The following is a 19,626-nucleotide window of genomic DNA, read 5'->3' on the forward strand; positions in this document are numbered from 1 at the left end:
GCAAGCCTTGTGCCAAGGACCCATATTAATAGCACCAGACTATGAGAAACCATTCATCGTGGCTACAGATGCGTCAGACCTGGCGCTGGGAGTCGTCTTGCTGCAGGAGAAAGAAGGCACCAGACATCCAGTGGCGTATCTGAGTCGCAAGCTGACGCCGAGGGAGAAAAACTATTCATCGGTCCAGAAGGAGTGCCTAGCGGTCGTGTGGGGACTGAACAAGTTGCGCCCATACATGTGGGGACGAAGATTCACAGTGACTATGGATCATCGGGCCTTGTTATGGTTGCAGACTATGAAAAACCATAACACTATGCTGCAGAGGTAGTCCTGGGCCCTACAGGACTATCAAGTGGACTTCCAGTTCATCAAAGGCAAGGACAATGTACTGGCCGATGGACTTTCCAGGCAAGTGGCTGGGACTGCAGTGACGTGACCAGACAGAGGAACAAAGAAAGACATTTCCCCCATAGAGACTTTTATTTGTTAACGCGACGTATAAATCCTGGAACAGGAATAATACTCTGCAGTTGTTTAAGGGGGGGGGAAATGTGATGTTCCTATATATTAGTGTATATATGGTAAGTGCTGGTTGTTTAGAGTATACATGGTAAGTAGTGAAAGAGGAGGGGGAGTGAATGGGCAATAGAATGCTTGATGATTGGCTGAATGTTTAAAATGGCTGACAGTATAAATGAAAGGATGACAGGTAAATCTGGGTGAATGTGAGGTGGTGAATTGTGGGATCAGGGGGGAGAAGAGAAAGAGTGGATTGCTTGGTGGGGTTTAGAGAGTTGTTTACCAGGAGGGAGGTGGAGTTCGGATTAGTATTGAGTAAAACCATATGCTTATGTGCCTTAAGAAGAAATCTTGTTAATCTTGTTAGCTTTGTTATCTGTAATAAATACTTAATTTGGTTTACCAAAGGCCTGATCCTTGGCTGGGGTTTCACAGACCAGAAGGGAGGGTAAGGTAATGACCAAGGCTGAAGGGGAACTGTAACAAATGGTGGCAGCAGTGAAGAGAATAACAATACCAGTATTCAGAGTCTCTGGGAATACTAGTATTTGGACGTTACTGGTGGTTGCCTAGCAGGGGGATCTGTTGAGATCTGTGCTAGAGCGGGGAGAGAAATCATAAGAGAGAGCGGTCCGGACTGGTGGAGTCCCTGGTGGTGCCTAGAGACAGGCAGTAACCACGAGCAGGTAGGAACCTGACAGTGAGAGCCAGGGAAGGACGCCTCACATCTGCCCTCAAAAAAAAATTGGCAGACGCAGAGGGTGGCTGAGGGTGGAGCAGCCAGGAAGAAGAGAGGATTACTATCACTGACTCCTGTCTCCTCGTACTCCGGTCTCCTCGCTGCTGATGACGCTCTTGCTCAGAATGAGAGGAGAGAGCTTTTCGTGAAGCAAAAGCAGCAAGACTGCAAGGAGAGGCTGCACTCCCCCTTCCTTCTTGGCAGCCAGCCAGCCTGCCTGCCTTTCTTGGCTCCTATTTTGCTGCCATCTCCTTTTAAAAATTATTCTTATTTGTTTTATTAAGGCTGCCCAGATCTCACCTTGGCACAGACAGAGCCAAGGAGCAGTGACGAAGCTTAGGACTTGCTCACCCCCTATCTCTGAGGCTAAATGTGTGTGCCAGTGTCCCCCTTTTCTTCCACCTACACCCCCCCAATCTCTCTCTCCAAGATGCTGTGGCAGTGGAGGGCTTCCCCCCTCCCATGTGCCTGAATGCATGCACGCTTGCAGATACTGGCAGGAGGGGCAGATGTGTTTGTGTGTGTGCATGGGCTGATCTGTCTTCTGCTCTGCTCTCATTCCCCAAGCGCACACTAACCAAGTCATCAGTTCTGATTATTATCCCAAGGCCTAAAAGCACTAATCCTCCTCCGCAATCTATCCACTCTTTTGTCTTCACAATGTAGCATCCCCACCACTACCACATTGCTGCTTCTTTTTATTATTTTTATTATTATTATTATTATTATTATTATTAAAAAGCTCAGCAGGTTGGCTGAAGCTGGGGTCCACATACTGCAACTGAAATTATTTATTTAATTAATTATTATTGCATTTATATCCCACCTTTCCTCTAAGTTGCTCAAGGAGGTGCACATGGTTCCCCCCCTTTCCATTTTATCCTTACACAGACCCTGTGAGATAGGCTGAGAGAATGTGTCTGGTTCAAGGTCACCCAGTGGGCGTCATGGCTGGGTGGGGATTTGAACCTGGATCTTAGTCCAACACTGTCACCCTCTGGTGTTGGGAGAAAGGACTATACATCTTCAGACTGTCGGGGGGGAGGGGGATGCCAATTTCATTGGACCTTTGCATTAAGAAAAGAAAGCAACACCTCCCTGTCTGCAGGGAGATTTTTATGGAAAGGGATATTTGGAGATGTGATTTTGCCACGCACCATTTTTTCAATTAACAGAGACTAAAATTACAATTAGCGGGGGAAGGGGTCACAAACTTGTTTGAGCTTTTTTTGAGGGTCCTGTACTCATAAAGGCTGCGAAGCACTGCTTTATAGGGTGATGGTGGGGCTTTGTAGTAACTAGCCAGTCTCCTGGACCATAAAGTAGCTGAGGATTGGGAATGTGAAGCACCTAAAATTATAGCAAGATGTCTAGATGAAAAGGTAAAATAGTACAAATCCATCTAATGAGGGTTTAAAAAAAAATGAAATAGCTTACTGAAAAAGAACAGGCACGACAGCAAGCAGAAAATACAGTGCAAGACCGAAAACAACTGTGCAACAGCAGTACTTAAATTAGATGCACCATTCTGTGCTCCTCCACCTCCATTGTTTTCTAGCACAAGAAAGGATCACAGGCTGTAGTGAAGACAGCGGCCACTTCTCATATGAACATCACCTCAGATCAAGTTAAAAACGGCCACAAGCATAACTGCTTAGTTAGTCAAACTGGCAAAGTTCAGGGTCAGAAAACTGTAGCCAGTGTCTTCAGAAAAGCAGCACAAAAAGCTCTCCTCCAAATATTCAAACTGGCATGTAAAAATCTAGTTTGCAGGTTACCTGTTGCAATTAAGGGATTCAATTCTATGTTAGGGTAGAGACACCCTTACTGTTCTGTCGGTTCCAGTGCGTCTCCATCTCTCTTGTCTGAGAACAGGGGCACACGACGCTAGTCAACCTCCTTTTTGCTGTAAAGCCTGGTGAGATCAGCTTGAGGTTTTTAAAAAAAATTGCTTCAAAGAAATTTCACAGCTGATTGGCAGATCAACCCATTCTGCCTCCAGGTGTAGCCAATGGAAACACTTTGTTGTAGGTGACTAGTGCGCTCACATCCTTAGAATCTCAAGAGAGGCTTGGAACTAGGTTAACAGTTACATGACTAGCCTCTTTGGTTTCAGGGACAGATTTAAATAATGACTTGCACTTGTGGTCATTCAAAAAGGATGTTTTTCAAGGAAAAGGAGGTGGTAAGTGCAGGTGAGCTGAACTCAGGAAGCACGGACAGAAGTGCCAATCTAAGAGGTGCAGCAGGTGAGGTGGGATGGAGTGGAGTTCAGGACCTAACGAGGAGGAGAAGCCTATGGCAGAGATGGGATAGAAGTTCACAGAGAGAGGGGAAAGGATGACAGCTGCCACTACCACGTGGATTCATTTTAAAATCAGCTGTTGCAGCCATTTCTGTCTAAACATAGACTTTTCAAAAAGGCACACAAACATTTGTTTACATAGTACAGCCTATTTTAAACTATGTGCCTCTGAAAAGCAATGTTTGAGTGAAATTGGGCATAACTCAAGAGATTTGTGATAGTATTTCCCTTTTTAAAAAATACCAGTTGTGGCAACAGGGGGCGGTATTGAATTTGGATCACAGCACTGGGGAAAGAATTTAACAGCTTTTCTTATGCCATTTTGCATAATTAAGATCACCCTCCTTTAAGATAATATTTCCCCCATAGGAAACACTTCTACCCATATTATATCTGTAAGCTTCACTCCTGCAAGACAAATAGCAACTCGGATGTTCGCGCGTGTTATTTTACATCATTCCCCCAGCACGGCAGTCCTGAACTGATCCTTCTCCAACATGACTGCTGTTAATATATGACTGCCCATTAGCTGCCAGGCCAAGTTCAAGGTGCTGATTTTGGCATATAAAACCCTATACAGCTTGAGCGCAGGATACCTGAAACAGTATCTTACCCCTTATGTACCCAGTCAATCACTACATTCTGCAGGTGAAGGCCTTTTGCAGATGCCATCTTATCAGGAGGTCCATTCCACACAATATAGGAAGCAGACCTTTAGTGTTGTGGCATCTACCCTTTGGAATTCCTTCCCCTTAAATATTAGACAGGTGCTGTCTCTGTTATCTTTTCTGAAGAGATTCCTCTTTCAACAAGCCTTTTAAACAGAGACCTTATCCAAGTCTGTGTCTGTGTTGGAATTGCTTTTAAGACATTTTAAAGATTTTTTAAAGATATGCTTTTAAGATGTTTTGTTTTTGAGATGTTTTAATATATTTTTTGGTGTTTTGTCCCTTGTTTGTTGCCCTGGGCTCCTTCTGGGAGGAAGGGCAGGATAGAAGCTTAATAAATAAAATAAATAAAATGTGTATACATGGCCTATAGATTCACAACTCTTGGACCTTGGAAACAGTGAATCAATAGAGAAATGGAGACAGCAGGGGCAGGGGAAGCAGGACTATAGTAGCTGAAAGGTGAAGCTTTTACATATGTCTTTCTCAATCCATAACCCAAATAAATGTAACCCTGTTAGCTAGCTCAATTCCCTATTGTCAATCTGAGCAGAAAGACTGAAATGAAGCTCAAATGATTTGCCATTTAAAATTCAAAAGAGGAGTGTAACAACTAAGTGAAAGCAGGGGTAGCAGCATGATTCCTTCTAGATGATGTGGACTACAACTCCCTTAATCCCTGACCATTGGACATGCTGAGCAGGACTGATAGAAATTTTAGTCCTCCAGATGTTGTTGGACTCTAGGTTGGTCATCCTTGGAATAAATTATGAACCAGAAAGTCTATCATTTAAATCTCAAGCACACCTCAAGCACACCACCATGTGATATTTAGGCAAGCCACTATATCAATCCACCAACTCTCTGTTTGCAATAGAGGGATAATATTGCTCTGCCTTTCAGGATTGTTGTAAAGATTACAAAGGCAACACTTCTTGTTCAAATGGCCAGCATAAATTCTTGCACATTAGATAACATCTGAAATATATTTTACCACTCCTTCTAGAACTATCAGGATGTTATAATGGTATGCATGATGACTGCAGTTATCAGTGAAAATTGTATATTCTGCTGAACCAGCCAGTTACAACACTTTTTGCAAGATTTCAGACCTTATTTTTTCCTGCACACAGTGTTCAGCCTGCCCATCCAGCCTAGCTGAGTTCCTTTGTTCTCAGGGAAAATAGATAACGGCATCCTCAGTTATGCTGAGATATATTGAGATATACTGAGATATGCTGAGAAGAAAGTATTCCACTCTCTACTCTAAACACCCATCCTGATGGATAAACTATGTAATGGCTAAAAACTTGCAAGGGTTTAGAGTCCTTGGACAAACAAAAATCAAGGCATTTTATCCTATACTATGTCTTCCTCTTAGCTGCTTATTCTCTTTGTTAAGCCACTCTACACATTAATTTTCTTTTTGTCTTGACAGATTAGAATCCCATTCAACTGAAGAAGCAGCACCATGTGCATCAGCTTTATTTATTGTGCTTCACAATTCTGTAACTGAATGGCGAAACTGTGTTTTTGTCAAGATTACTCAAGCAGGTATTTGAAAATAAAAATCATAGTACAAAATACATTTTCCTCCATACTTCAGATAAAAAGCTTCACACAGTAAGGACCTTTCCATCTAAACCAAGTAGGCCAAGTGCAATTAACTATTAACAGACTGCTATAAATAACTTAATGCCAATTCCAGTACCTTAGTGGAGAGAATTGTTAATCAGCGCCATCTGCTGCCTTTGTAATGCAAGTTCAGCAGAAAAAGGAGGCTTACAAGAGCCACAAGTTTCAATATCAGATTGTACTAACTCTTTCATCTGAAAGAGGTGAAATGTAAGTGTGATTTGTTCCCAGTGGCCATAATCAGTGGATGGAGGCGCAGCTAGGGTTTTTTTCCATTGCCAGATACATAAATGTATGAAAAGAATAAAAATGGAAAGAAGAAAGTGTATTTGCCCCAAAGACACAAAGTATACAAGGCCCAGTAAAAGATTTAAAGTACTTTTAAAGTATACAGACTTACATACGTTACGTGTTGCCTCACTTTACCCAGTGGCATCTTTTTTCCATTTACACTGTGTCTACATACACTAGACAGAAAGGACAGTGTGGTGTAGTGGTTAGAGTGTCGTACTGGAAGACCAGGGTTCAAATCCCTGCTCAACCATGAAGCTCACTGGGTGACCTTGGGCCAGTCACTGTCTCTCAGATTAACCTACTTCACTGGGTTGCTGTGAGGATAAAATCAGAAGGGGGAAAACCATCTTTGTATGCCATCTTCAGCTCCACGAGGAAAGGTGGGCTTTAAATGTAATCATAAACAAAACACATAAAATAAATCTGGCACAGATGTAAACAGCTAGAGTGGTTTGCCCACCGGCTTGATTTGTAGACTCCATACATGCTTGGGTGTTGAAGCAAGCCCTGATCTCGTGCTTTTTTTTCTTTGCAACCCCAGCCCACCACATCCCATTTACAATGTGTGAAGCAATTGGCTCATACATCCCTATATGCATATATTCTTGTCCACATGATCCACCCACCTTTGTGATACAGCAGAGTGTACACAATAAAGGGTGCACATACGGTATCTGCATCACTTGCTATGATAGGAACATTTCAAGCTTCTCGTGGCCATTTAATTTCAGAGAGAGATTTCAGGAAAGTTTCTATGCAAATATGGGCACCTCTAAGCAATGAATGGGTGTGGGAAGCCTCTTCAACTTACCAAAACAGGCACAGGAAGTGGAACGGGACTTGGGGACAGGTATCGGCGAGATTTCCGAATTGCAAACTTTTCTGTAGGGAGGGACTTTCCTGCTATTTTCAGTTTCAAACTAGGCACAGCCCTGGAGGAGAAAAAATGAACATACAAAATTTAAATTGTTTTCTCTATAACACACTGTAATCATCTGAACTCAAAAGCAGATTTGAAAACTATCCCTCTTCGTATATTTTCCCATATGCATTGTCGAACAGCAGGCTCCATTCTAAAGATGACCAACTTCCACTCCAGATGCTGGCAGACTCTGAAAGTAGTACAGTAAACAGACTATTGAGGGTTGGGTTGGATAGCGAAGTCCCTGCTTCCTTAGCTATGATACTTATTGGGTGGGGAAATGGTTCTCTCACAGCCCACCCTTACTTTGCAAGATTATTGGCAAGAGAACATGAATAAGGGATTTACTATAACTCACCAATGAGCTGGAGAAGGAAGGGAGGAAGGAAGGAAGGAAGGAAGGAAGGAAGGAAGGAAGGAAGGAAGGAGGGAAGGAAGGAAGGAAGGAAGGAAGACCCGAATGCTGTATTCCTCCTATACAGAGCTTAGGAATTCTCAGTACCAGATTTAGAAGGCAAGTTTGAAAGAAACTGATCATTACAAAATTTTAATTTGAAGAAAAATATGATTCATGGTTTTGCGAGGAGAGGTGCGTGTCCCATCTCTACTCTATGCACAATCAGCCCATCCAAAATGAGAAGCTTCTATTATGGCTGCCACTAAAATAAAGCAGCAAAGGGCCCAAGATCAGAAAAAAAACCCACGAGCCCATCAGAACATTCCAGGAGATCCAAGTGTGTAGAGGTGGGACCACATCAAGTTATGCAATCAGAAGCAGGACAGAAAGGCCACACAAGCACTCATTGAACCTCAAGGATGGGGAGCTTGGCCCATTAAGACAATAAATGAAAAAACAAACAAATTACAACACCAAATCTGCCAGGTCTGATCAGTGAATGATAGTCTGCTGCAGAGGATGCAGGCTCTGCAGTTCTTGAAAAGGACCAAGAGGCAGAAACACGGATATTAGCAGATGTCAGAAAACGGGCAAAGAGAAGGAGGAAGCTGTCTAGCTGACGGTGTTGGAGAAGAGCTCTAACTCAGATTATCACCCTGTGTCTTGTCCCTGTTATCATTATTGTGACCAATTATGTAAACAGCGGAGAATAAGCAGTAGCAAGACAAGGGGCATGGGAACATAGGAAGCTGCTTTATACTGAGTCAGACCATTGGTTCGTCTAGCACAGCCTTTCCCAACTAGTGGACCACCAGATGTTGTTGGACCACAACTCCCATCAGCCTCAGCCAGCATTGCCAATGGTCAGGAAAGATGGGAATTGTGGTCTGTGATGATCCTGTATTAGTGTAAATAGGGTAAGTGCTGTTTGTTTAGAAGATACATGGTAAGTGGAGTGAAAGAGGAGGGGGAGTGAATGGGCAGTAGAATGCTGGATGATTGGCTGAGTGTTTAAAATGGCTGACAGTATAAAAGGCAGAATGTCAGGTAAATCTGGGTGGATGTGAAGTGGACGTTGGTGGACGTTGGTGGACTTGAGAGGGTTGTTTTGGTGGGTTTTGAGAGGAGTGGGTGGAGTTCGGATTAATACTAAGACCAGTACCTCAGGAATAGATGTAACCATATGCTTAAGTGCCTTTTAAAGAAATCTTGTTATCTCTGTTATATACATAAATACTTTTGGTTTACCAAAGGCCTGATCCTTGGCTGGGGTTTCACAGACCAGAAGGGAGGGTAAGGTAAATACCAAGGCTGAAGGATAACAAATGGTGGCAGCAGGGAAGGGTAGAATAAAACCACAAGCAGTCTGAGTAAATCAAAGGGATTGGGACAGCTTTAGCACTCAGTCACAGAGGTAACCAGATAGAGAGACTCAGGCAGAGTCTCTGGGACTACTGGTTATAGGACGTGACTGGTGGTGCTGCCTAGCAGGGGGATCTGTTGAGATCTGTGCTAGAGCGGGGAGAGAAACCATATAAAAGGACAGTCCGGACTGGTGGAGTCCCTGGTGGTGCCTAGAGACAGGCAGTAACCACGAGCAGGTAGGAACCTGACAGGGAGAGCCAGGGAAGGGCGTCACATGGTCCAACAACATCTGGTGGCCCACTAGTTGGGAAACGCTGGTCTAGCTCAATATTGTCTACAGTGGCTAGCAGTGGCTCTCCAGGATTTCAGGCAGGGTTTGCTCACAACTCTACCTGCATATGCCGGGGATTGAACCTGGGACCTTTTGCCTGCAAAGCAGATGCTCTACCACTGAGCTACAGCCCTTCCCCATAGCAAGGGCACAAAAGCCAGTGGTTTCTACACCCCACTCTTGCTCCATCCTCCAACCAGGCAAGCAGGAGGCAATATCACAGTGTGTGGTATCTTTGGTCCATTGCCCAATGCAGCCCTCCAGGCTTCTACACAGACTGCACCTCCTCCAGACCTGCTCCATGCCTTCCTCAAGTGCTTGAGTCTGGTTGCATGTATCCTTGAAACTGTGATAATGCCTCTTGCTTGCCTGGTTGGAGGAAGGAGCGAGAGTCAGGTGTAGAAACCACTGGCTTTTGTGTAGCTAAAATATAGCCAACTATAGAAAAGTTCCCCCTCTAGGATGCACACCTTAACGTGGCAAGGGGGTTTGAGAGTGTTGAAGAAGCTGAGAGCAATGCCATCAGGAGTCTAGACAAAGAGGCTAGACTCCTCACAGGGGCACCCAAGGTGGAAGGGTCAGAGCTGAGACACCAGACTAAGATGCATCCAAACTCAGAGGAAGGCAATGGAAAACCACCTCTGAATACCTCTTACCATGAAAACCCTGTGAATAGACTATCCAAAATGCAACACAAGATAGTGCTAGAAGATGAGACCCCCAGGTGAGAAGGCACTTGATGAGTTACTGGGGATGAACAAAGGACAAGTATGAGTAGTGCTGTGACTAACGACGCAGCTGGGTCAAAGCCGAAAGGAAGCCCAGAGGCTGATGCACACAGATGTGAAAGGAGAGTCCAGAGTTGTACAACACACACAATAGGAATGTGGAATGTGAGAAGCAAGAACCAGGGAAAGTTAGAAATTGTCAAGCAAGAAATGGAACGTATCAACATTACAATACTTGACGTGAGTGAATTAAAATGGATGGGAATGGGACATTCTCAGTCAGGCAACTACAAAGTATTTTATGCAGGAAATGAGAAATTAAGAAGAAACAGGGTTGCTTCAATAGTGAGAAGTGACGTAACAAAAACAATTAAGAGCTATAATGCAAGGTCTGAGTGAGTTATATCAATGAGATTAAACAGGAAACCTATTAACATAACCATCATCCAAGTCTACGCTCCAACGGCAAACACAGAAGAAGAGGAATTGGAGAGATTCTACGCAGAAGTACAGGAAGAAATTGATCTCACACCAAAACAAGATGTGCTGATAAACATGGGGGACTGGAATGCAAAAGCAGGGAACAGAGAAGAACTAGGAATTGTGGGGAAATGGGGATTAGGAGATAGAAATGAAGCAGGATAAACACTTATTGAATTCTGTGAAGCCAATAATTTGTTTCATGCAAAAACATTTTTTGAGCAACCAAAAAGATGACTGTAAACGTGGACATCACCAGATGGTCAATATAGGAATCAAATTGATTATATAATTGGCAACAGAAGTTCCATACTTTCTGCAAAAACAAGACAAGGAGCAGACTGTGGTACAGATCATGAACTGGTCATATCAAAAATCAGAGTAAAGCTAAAGAAGAACAAAGCAATCATAATGCCAAAATACAATTTAATTAACATCCCAGAAGAATATAAAGATCAAATAAGGAACAGATTTGAGGCTTTAAACTTAGTTAACAGAGAATCAGAAGAACTATGGATTGAAGTCAGAGACATTATCAGGGAAGAATGCAAAAAGACAATACCTCTAGTTAAAAAGAAAGACCTCAATGACAAAACTCTTAAAATTATTAAAGACAGAAGGAAAGCAAAAGCAAAAGAAGACAGAAACACAGTCAGAACCATGAATGCAATAATACAGCGACTAGTACGTAGGGACAAAGAACTATTACAACAGTTATTGTAAAGAAATAGAAGAGGACAACAAAAAGGGAAGAACAAGAGCCCTATTCCAAAAGATTAGAGTAATTAAAGGGAAGTTTAAGCCAAGAGTAGGGATGTTGAATAATCAACAGGGAAACACATTGACTGACCAAGATGAAATAAAAGGAAGATGGAAGCGATACACTGAAGAACTCTACAAAAGAGATGCAGGGATGACAGATTCATTCAAGGAGGAACCATATGATGAAGAACCAGAAATTTTAGAATGTGAGGTGAAAGTTCCTCTTAAAATACTTGGAAGAAACAAATCACCAGGAACAGATGGCATACCAATAGAGTTGCTACAAGTTACTGAGACTGAATCTGTCCAAATTTTGACAAAAATTTGTCAAGAAATATGGCCCACAGACTGGAAGAGTTCAATATACATCCCAATTCCAAAGAAAGGAGATCCCAGGAAATGCAGTAATTATCAAACCATTGCCTTAATATCCCGTGCAAGTAAAGTAATGCTCAAGATTCTACAACAAAGGCTCTTACCATATATGGAGCGAGAAATGCCAGACGTCCAAGCTGGATTTAGAAAGGGAAGAGGCACCAGAGATCATATCGTTGGATAATGGAATGGATCAAGGAATTTCAGAAGAAACCCTCCCTGTGCTTTGTAGATTACAGCAAAGCCTTTGACTGTGTAGATCATGAAAAACTATGGAATGCTTTAAAAGAAATGGGGGTGCCACAGCATCTGATTGTCCTGATGCGCAACCTATACTCTGCACAAGAGGCTACTATAAGGACAGAATATGGAGAACCCGACTGGTTCCCAATCGGAAAGGGTGTGAAACAGGGGTGTATTTTATCATCCAGAAAGCAGGATTGGACCAAGATGAAGGAGGTGTGAATACTGGAGGGAGAAATATCAATAATTTAAGATATGCAGACGATACCACACTACTAGCAGAAACCAGTAATGATTTGAAACGAATGCTGATGAAAGTTAAAGAGGAAAGCACAAAAGCAGGACTACAGCTGAAAGTCAAAAAGGCTAAAGTAATGACAACAGAAGATTTATGTAGCTTTAAAGTTGACAACGAGGACACTGAACTTGTCAAGGATTATCAATACCTTGGCACAGTCATTAACCAAAATGGAGACAACAGTGGAGAAATCAGAAGAAGGCTAGAACTAGGGAGGGCAGCTATGAGAGAACTAGAAAAGGTCCTCAAATGCAAAGATGTATCACTGAACACTAAAGTCAAGATCATTCAGACCATGGTAGTCCCGATTTCTATGTATGGATGTGAAAGTTGGACAGTGAAAAAAGCAGATAAGAGAAAAATCAACTCATTCAAAATCTGGTGTTGGAGGAGAGCCTTGTGCATAGCATGGACTGCAAAAAAGAAAAATAATTGGGTGTTAGAACAAATTAAACTAGAACTATCACTAGAAGCTAAAATGATGAAACTTTGGACACATCATGAGAAGACGAGTCACTAGAAAAGACAATAATGCTGGGGAAAACAGAAGGGAGTAGAAAAAGAGGAAGGCCAAACAAGAGATGGATTGATTCCATAAAGGAAGCCACAGACCTGAACTTACAAGATCTGAACAGGGTGGTTCGTGACAGATGCTATTGGAGGTCACTGATTCATAGGGTCACCATAGTCGTAATCGACTTGAAGGCACATAACAGATAGAAAAGTTAATTTTTGCATGTGTTGCTCCACTCACATTTGTCACCTAGCCTCAAGTAGTAGAATGAAAACAATAATCAAGTAATGTTGTGGAATGATTCCACTAGATCTTTTTAAACAAAAATTAAAATACAACTTAGTATTAAGTATGGAGGAATGTACAAAGTTACAATTTAGGTATAGAGTTGGGCAAAACACAGAAGGCACTTCTTTCATTACTAATATTCTCTTCCAGGGATATGCATTGTGAAGACTTGGAAAATCTTACCTAAATAGTGCAACTTCATCATCCCCAAAGGGCTTATAATCCTCTGGTCCAAACATACAGAGATAGGCTGCTTTCATATATACGTATGTAGCCTAAAATGAAAATGATGCATAATTAAGAATCCTTAAGTTATATTCACGTCATCTTCTACATCAGCATGGTGTTACTTTTAAGGGATGCAGCCTTGCAGTACCTGGAGTAAAATTATTTAGAACATACAGTAGGGCCCCACTTTACGACGCTTCACTTTACGGTGTTTCGCTAATGCGGCGGTCTCAATTAGATGCAATTAGACTAAAGCACTCACACAGTGCTTGTTCCGCTTTTACAGCGGTTTTCAGGCGTCGCGCATCATCCTATTCAATGAGTTCTGCTTTTCAGCGGGGGTCCAGAACGTAACCCACCGTATGAGTGAGGCTCTACTGTATATTCTTGCTCCAGATTTGGCAAAGAAGTTGTTGCAATTAGGGATAGGGACATGTTTCTTTACAATAATTGAGCACCACTGTTTGAACCCAAAGGGGGAGAGGAAGGGTCTATTATCAAGGCTATACAATTGACTTATTTCAGAGGTGCATAAGACTCGCCACTGAAAGCAGCTTGGGAAGATGTTCTAGGGGTTCAGATATCAGTAGGGGCTGGAATAGTATGTGGGAGTGTTTACCACTGAGATGCACTTCAGTCAAAGTTCAGGAAACCATGCTCAGTTTGATGAACAGATGGTATTTAACCTGGTGAGACTGCACCATATGCATGTAGAGATGTCGCCCATGTGTTGGAGGGGTGTTATACATGAGGTATGTATTTGCACATGGGAGTGTCCTATTATACAGAATTTTTGAATGGAGGTATTTGAGGTCGTCTCAGCTGCAACAGGTCAGGGATTGCCCCCGAACCCGTTACAAGCATTGCTGTCTATTCCAGGGGAACTGCAGTTGCACTACCAGGAGCTGGTTATACATTTACTCGGGGCAGCGCATCTGGAAACTGCGTGGCACTGAAAACATCCCTGAGGGATGTACTCTAGCTGCCTGGTTCACACAGGTTTGGCACTCCCTGAACATTTAATGCATCAGGCCCAGAGAGAAAGGGGACAAGGGATGGAGGACATGTTTCTGGAGATCTGGTCCCCCTTTTTCACATATATTAATGGCTGAGAGTCAGATTGTCAGCTACCAGGCTCTCAAAAGTCATTTTGGAGGAATGTTTGGAGGAAGCGGATTATCTGGATCCATTTCAATCGGGCTTCAGGCCTGGACATGGGACTGAAACAGCCTTGGTCGCCTTGGTAGATGATATGAGGAGGGCGTGGGATAGGGGCGAATGCACCTTCCTTGTCCTCCTTGATCTCTCAGTGGCTTTTGATACCGTTGACCACGTTATCCTCCTGGACCGCCTGAAGAGGTTAGGCATGGGGGGCACTGTATTGCAGTGGTTCCATTCCTTCCTCTCTGGTAGGTACCAAAGAGTGGCATTGGAGGATGAGGTCTCGGATCCTTGGCCTCTCACTTGTGGGGTGCCACAGGGTTCCATCCTCTCCCCAATGCTGTTCAACATCTATATAAAGCCGCTGGGGGCAATCATCAGGAGATTTGGGTTGCAATGTCATCAGTATGCGGATGACACGCAGCTCTATCTCTCATTTAAATCTTCACCGAGGTTGGCTGTAGAAACCCTGTCCAAGTGCCTGGAGTCGGTGAGTGGCTGGATGGGAAGGAATAAGCTGAAGCTGAACCCTGACAAAACCGAGGTACTGTTTGTGGGAGACAAGGGAAGGCTGGGGGATGTGGACCTGGTGCTCAATGGGGTACGATTGCCCCTGAAAGACCAGGTCCACAGCCTGGGGGTCATTCTTGACTCCCAGCTGTCCATGGAGGCTCAAGTCTCGGCTGTGAGCCGGGCGGCGCTGTATCACCTCCATCTGATATGGAGGCTGCGCCCCTACCTTCCCAACCATCTGCTCCCACCAGTGGTACATGCCCTGGTCACCTCTCGCCTAGACTACTGTAATGCGCTCTACGTGGGGTTACCCTTGAAAACGGTCCAGAAGCTGCAACTGGTACAGAATGCGGCGGCTCGTCTGATTAAAGGCAGCCGCCGGCAAGATCACATCACTCCAGTGCTGAAGGAGTTGCACTGGCTACCGGTTGTTTACCGGGCCCAATTCAAGGTGTTGGTTTTGACCTTTAAAACCCTACACGGTTTTAGCCCAGTCTATCTGAAGGAGCGCCTCCAGCATTGTCAGGGATGCCGCTCAACAAGATCAGCCTCAGAAGACCTTCTCTTGATCCCACCGGTTAAAACAGCTAGACTGGTGAGGACTAGAGAGAGGGCTTTTTCAATAGTGGCCCCCACCCTGTGGAACTCTCTCCCAAATGATCTCCGCCATGCCCCTTCTATGATGAGCTTCTGCCGGGCCTTGAAGACCTGGCTCTTCAGGCAGGCTTTTGGGGTGGGTTAGGTTTTTACTGTTACGGTTTTAAATTTTAACGTTTTAATGTATTGTTTTTTATCTTGTACGTCGCCCAGAGTGGCTGGACAACCAGCCAGATGGGTGACTAATAAATTTAATAAATAAATAAATAAATAAATAAATTTAATAAATAAATAAATGTTTTGACTGAATTGGAGAGATGGATGTTTGACTTCTGTAATGTGTTGGTAGGAAGTGAACATGCTGACCAAGCTGTTGGTTTACTGTTTTGTTATTTTGAAAAAAAATCAATATATATATATAGTTGCTATGTGCATTCAATATATATGTGTGCGTGCGTGCGTGTGTGCATACACACACAGAGAGAACATATATTCTAAATCGCAGATACATGGCTGCAGCCATTTCTATTTCTGCCAAATGACCTTTGTTTATTCCTAAGGATGGCATGATTTCTGCTGATTAATACTGTTTTTCAGGCTCAAAAAAGCTACCATCATGCTGGAAACCTTGTTCAAAAGCATTGTCTTTTGCAATGTCATCCCACAAGCAGGCTATTCTTAGGCTGTGTCCTCAGTGAATGTGGTAAATCTGTGTTTGGCTGTATCATATGAGCGTGAAGATGGAGATACATGATTGAATGCTGTTCCATACAAACATTTTAAAAAGCCCAACTCTATAAAGAAAACTGAGGAATTTCTTTTTGTGGGCAATTTTTTTGGTATGGAGAAGCACTTAGGCATATGAGCACTCACTTGCAGTCTAAAATGGTACAGTTCAGACTCAAGGTTACCATTACTGTAAGAGTGAAGCCTTACTGCAGGAGTCGCCAACCTGTTGCCCACAGGTGCCATGACATCCACAAAGGCCTTCAGTGGTGCCCTCAGCAGGTAGCCCAGAGTCGGAGCTTTCATTTTTTAAAATAAGTCTCTAGCTCTTCTAGAAAGAAAGTTATGGAGCAAAATGTGCAGGTACCCTTCTAAGTGATTTATGTGAAATAAGCCTGGCTGCTCCTGCCTATCAGTGTTACCAGTCAATGAGTGAAGTCAGAGCTGTGATTGAACACCAGGCAATAGGAATCTCTCAGGACCTAAGGGGCTGCTGTTTTAACCTCCCTTTTTGTGTACTTTTCCTGCTTCTGTTCCTTCCCCCCAGTTCTTGGAATTTCCATAGTTTGCCCTTCCTTTTTCTCTAGTAACCAGGAAGCATCTTTCCTGTGCTTGGTTTGTCTGAGATCAGGTAGCCCCTAGAATCTATTTTCTGCAAATACTGCCATACAATATGTGTGGGTGAATGTTAAAGAATCCCCCTCCCCTCCCCAAAAGGCAAATGTGAAAACTTTGCAAAGAAATTTAGGCATGCTTAGGAGCTAAAGACCAGGGACTTCACTGTATAGTTAACTTACAGTACAATGGTACACATGTCTACTCAGAATTAAGTTTTTGTCTTTTATGGGGCTTACGTCCAAGTAAGTGGTTACAGGATGGCAGCCTAGTTTTTGGTTTAGGATTGGCATTAGGGGACAATAGGGTTCTTGTGTCTTTAACAGCTGTATGGCAGGCAGAAATTCAATAGGTCAAATCTTTTCTTGTATGGAAATACAATTATGGGAAACTCTTCACCATGACTGCTCTCTAATTTTGTTATGCCACCCACCCATGACAGCCATTTTGTGACTGATGCCCCCAGCACTCTCTCAAAATTTGAAATGTGCCCTCTGGTCCAAAAAGGCTGACAATCACTTCCTTACTGTAACTGTAATTACCAAAGGATAAACTGACCACAGTTTCCAATATAAAGGTCCATGAAAAAAGAGTGATGCAACTTCTACCCTTTTATTGCACATAAGTAAAAATGTAGGTGACTATGGCAGGAAGTTGTATTAACGTTTCTCCCCAAAAAAGGTAAATGTCTCCCTCTCCTCTCAAGTGACACTCTTGAGATGGAGGGTGCCCCACTGTTTGGGACAGGAGCCACATTCTGCCCCATTGCAATAATATTCCTAGTTGCAGCTCTGCAACTGATGCAGAGTTGTTCCTTTAACTCCTGCTGTGATTGAACCTAGACAATCTCCAAGGAGTCAAACCATCAACAGATGCCATTACTTCACCTGTTTTCAATAAGCTTCTGAAGAATGCCTTTAAAATCCCCTATAATGAAAAACTCTAGCAGCCTTTTCCAACATTTGGATCACCAGATGTTGCTGAACTGCAATTCCCATCATTCCTGACCATTGGCCATGCTGGTTGGGGCTGATGGGAGTTGTAGTCCAACAACATTTGGGGACCCAAAGGTTGGGAAAGGTCTAGACCCACTTTATAGAAACTGTTAAATTCAACATGTGAAGAGGGGAATGAGCAAACTAGGACCATCTATGTCTCCATTATTTTCCACAAGTTGAAAGGTGACTGTTGGAAACAAGAAGCCACCTTCTACACATTTAGGAAGGGCCATAGCTCAGTGGTAGACCATCTGCTTTGCATGCAGAAAGTCCCATGTCCAATCTCTAACATCTCCAGACAGGGCTGGGAATGCTCCCTATCTGAAATCCTGGACAGCTGCTGCCAGTCAGTGTAGACAATACTGAATTAGATGGACCAATGGGCTGACTTGGTATAAGGCAGCTTCCTCTGCTCCTGTTTCCTAAGGTCTCAGAGCAATGTAGAAACCTGACTTTCCAGCATTCCAATTATGTGGGGAAGCCTCTGCAAATAAGAGGCTCCCTGTTTCTAACAATCACCTTTCAACTCGCAATGGGAAACTGACCTAGCATGCTCATCTCCACAGCCCCAACCCCTCATGAATGGACTTTCCCAATTTCTATAACACCTCAACAGGGCTAATATATTCCAAGTATTCAGGTGGCGTGCCCCACTGTGTCAACTGTCTTAATAATGTTGCTTCCTCCCTACTAAAACAAGATCAGCACACCACATGTCTTCTTTCTATTATTTGGGCTGATTGCAGGTGTTGCCACCACTCACCATATGCTCAGAGGCACATGTTACCATATTATTCCAAGCTACACAGGAAGTGGATTGGACTGTGAAACACCAACCCAAATTGTGTTTGCATTTTGATAAATTTGTAGGGCAGTACAACACCTCAGAGAGGAGGTCAGGTATCCTGCTCCCCTGGTGCATTCACTATAGCCGCCCAATTTCCCTGCTTTTTAAAGTTTGATAGAATAGCTGTGGGCTATAGGTATGTTCTTAAACCGCAAGGTTTTTTGCCAATTAGTGAATAATAATGCAAGATTCCTACACTGCCTGGCTCAAGATCTTACAGTCAGAAGGAGCCTAAACTTATATGGTTTTAACTAATAATTTAATTCAAGCCACTTCAAAATGAAGACACACAGAAGTCAGAACAAAAGAGACGCAGAACATTTACCCCTCAGCCAACTGGAATATCTCTCCTGCCAGAGTAGCAGTTGGTTCTGCTACAAAACATTTTAGCTGGACTGAAAGTGTATCCCATCGGGATTAACAAACAAAAGCTTTTAGCAAGTCGGGCAGAGGACAAACTACCCAATTATTGACAAGTAAGCACAAGCACACAAGGATTTCAAAACTCATTCAAGTATGAACCTTTTTTCTAGATGACACAAGAACACACATCTTGCTATCTGAGTGAGACAGGATTCCTACACAGGAAATTGAACACACATTTATTATCAAAACAAGCTTCTTGAAACAGGGAGGTGAGGGATTTGGGGTATTAGAAAAGATAACGTGTCCAAGTCTAAGTTGACCCAATCTTTAGAAATGGAAACACTGTCCATCACAAGGCCCTTTACTTTCTCACACAGATGTTAATGGAAACCAATAACTTCTCTGTGGAAAATTTAAAAGATTGCAATCAGGGACACAGTGGAAGTGAGCCACCAGAAATGGCTTCTTTTCATACTAAGCTATTCAGCAAGTGTGTAAGAGAAAAGAGCAAACCTATAGGCTTCTCCTGGCTTCTTAAGAATTCTGGCTCTTTGGAACAGAAAATGGCACTTGATCTTGATTAAATGGAGAAAGTGTCAGCTACTGTATGGTAAAAGCTTTGGGACTCTTGACATTGGTCACCCATCTAGTAATTGCACTATTGTATTTTTGTTTTATATTTTCAGCAGTCTTTCAATGGTATTTGAAAATG

The 19,626-nt window shown here is 43.0% G+C and overlaps 1 protein-coding gene across 5 annotated transcripts in view; it reads right to left on the reverse strand.

Annotated features, from left to right (window-relative positions):
* TTC39A (tetratricopeptide repeat domain 39A) overlaps positions 1-19,626 on the reverse strand; it is a 95,318-nt gene that overhangs the window by 26,817 nt on the left and 48,875 nt on the right. For all 5 annotated transcript variants that reach the window (XM_061632955.1, XM_061632952.1, XM_061632951.1 and 2 more), the window contains 2 exons: positions 13,047-13,138; positions 6,972-7,092 (listed from right to left, as the gene is read on the reverse strand). In XM_061632955.1, coding sequence (XP_061488939.1) covers positions 6,972-7,092; positions 13,047-13,138 — 213 coding nt within the window. The remainder of the gene's footprint in view (positions 1-6,971; positions 7,093-13,046; positions 13,139-19,626) is intronic.

This window comes from Rhineura floridana, chromosome 6 (assembly GCF_030035675.1).
Source record: "Rhineura floridana isolate rRhiFlo1 chromosome 6, rRhiFlo1.hap2, whole genome shotgun sequence".
Taxonomy (NCBI): domain Eukaryota; kingdom Metazoa; phylum Chordata; class Lepidosauria; order Squamata; family Rhineuridae; genus Rhineura; species Rhineura floridana.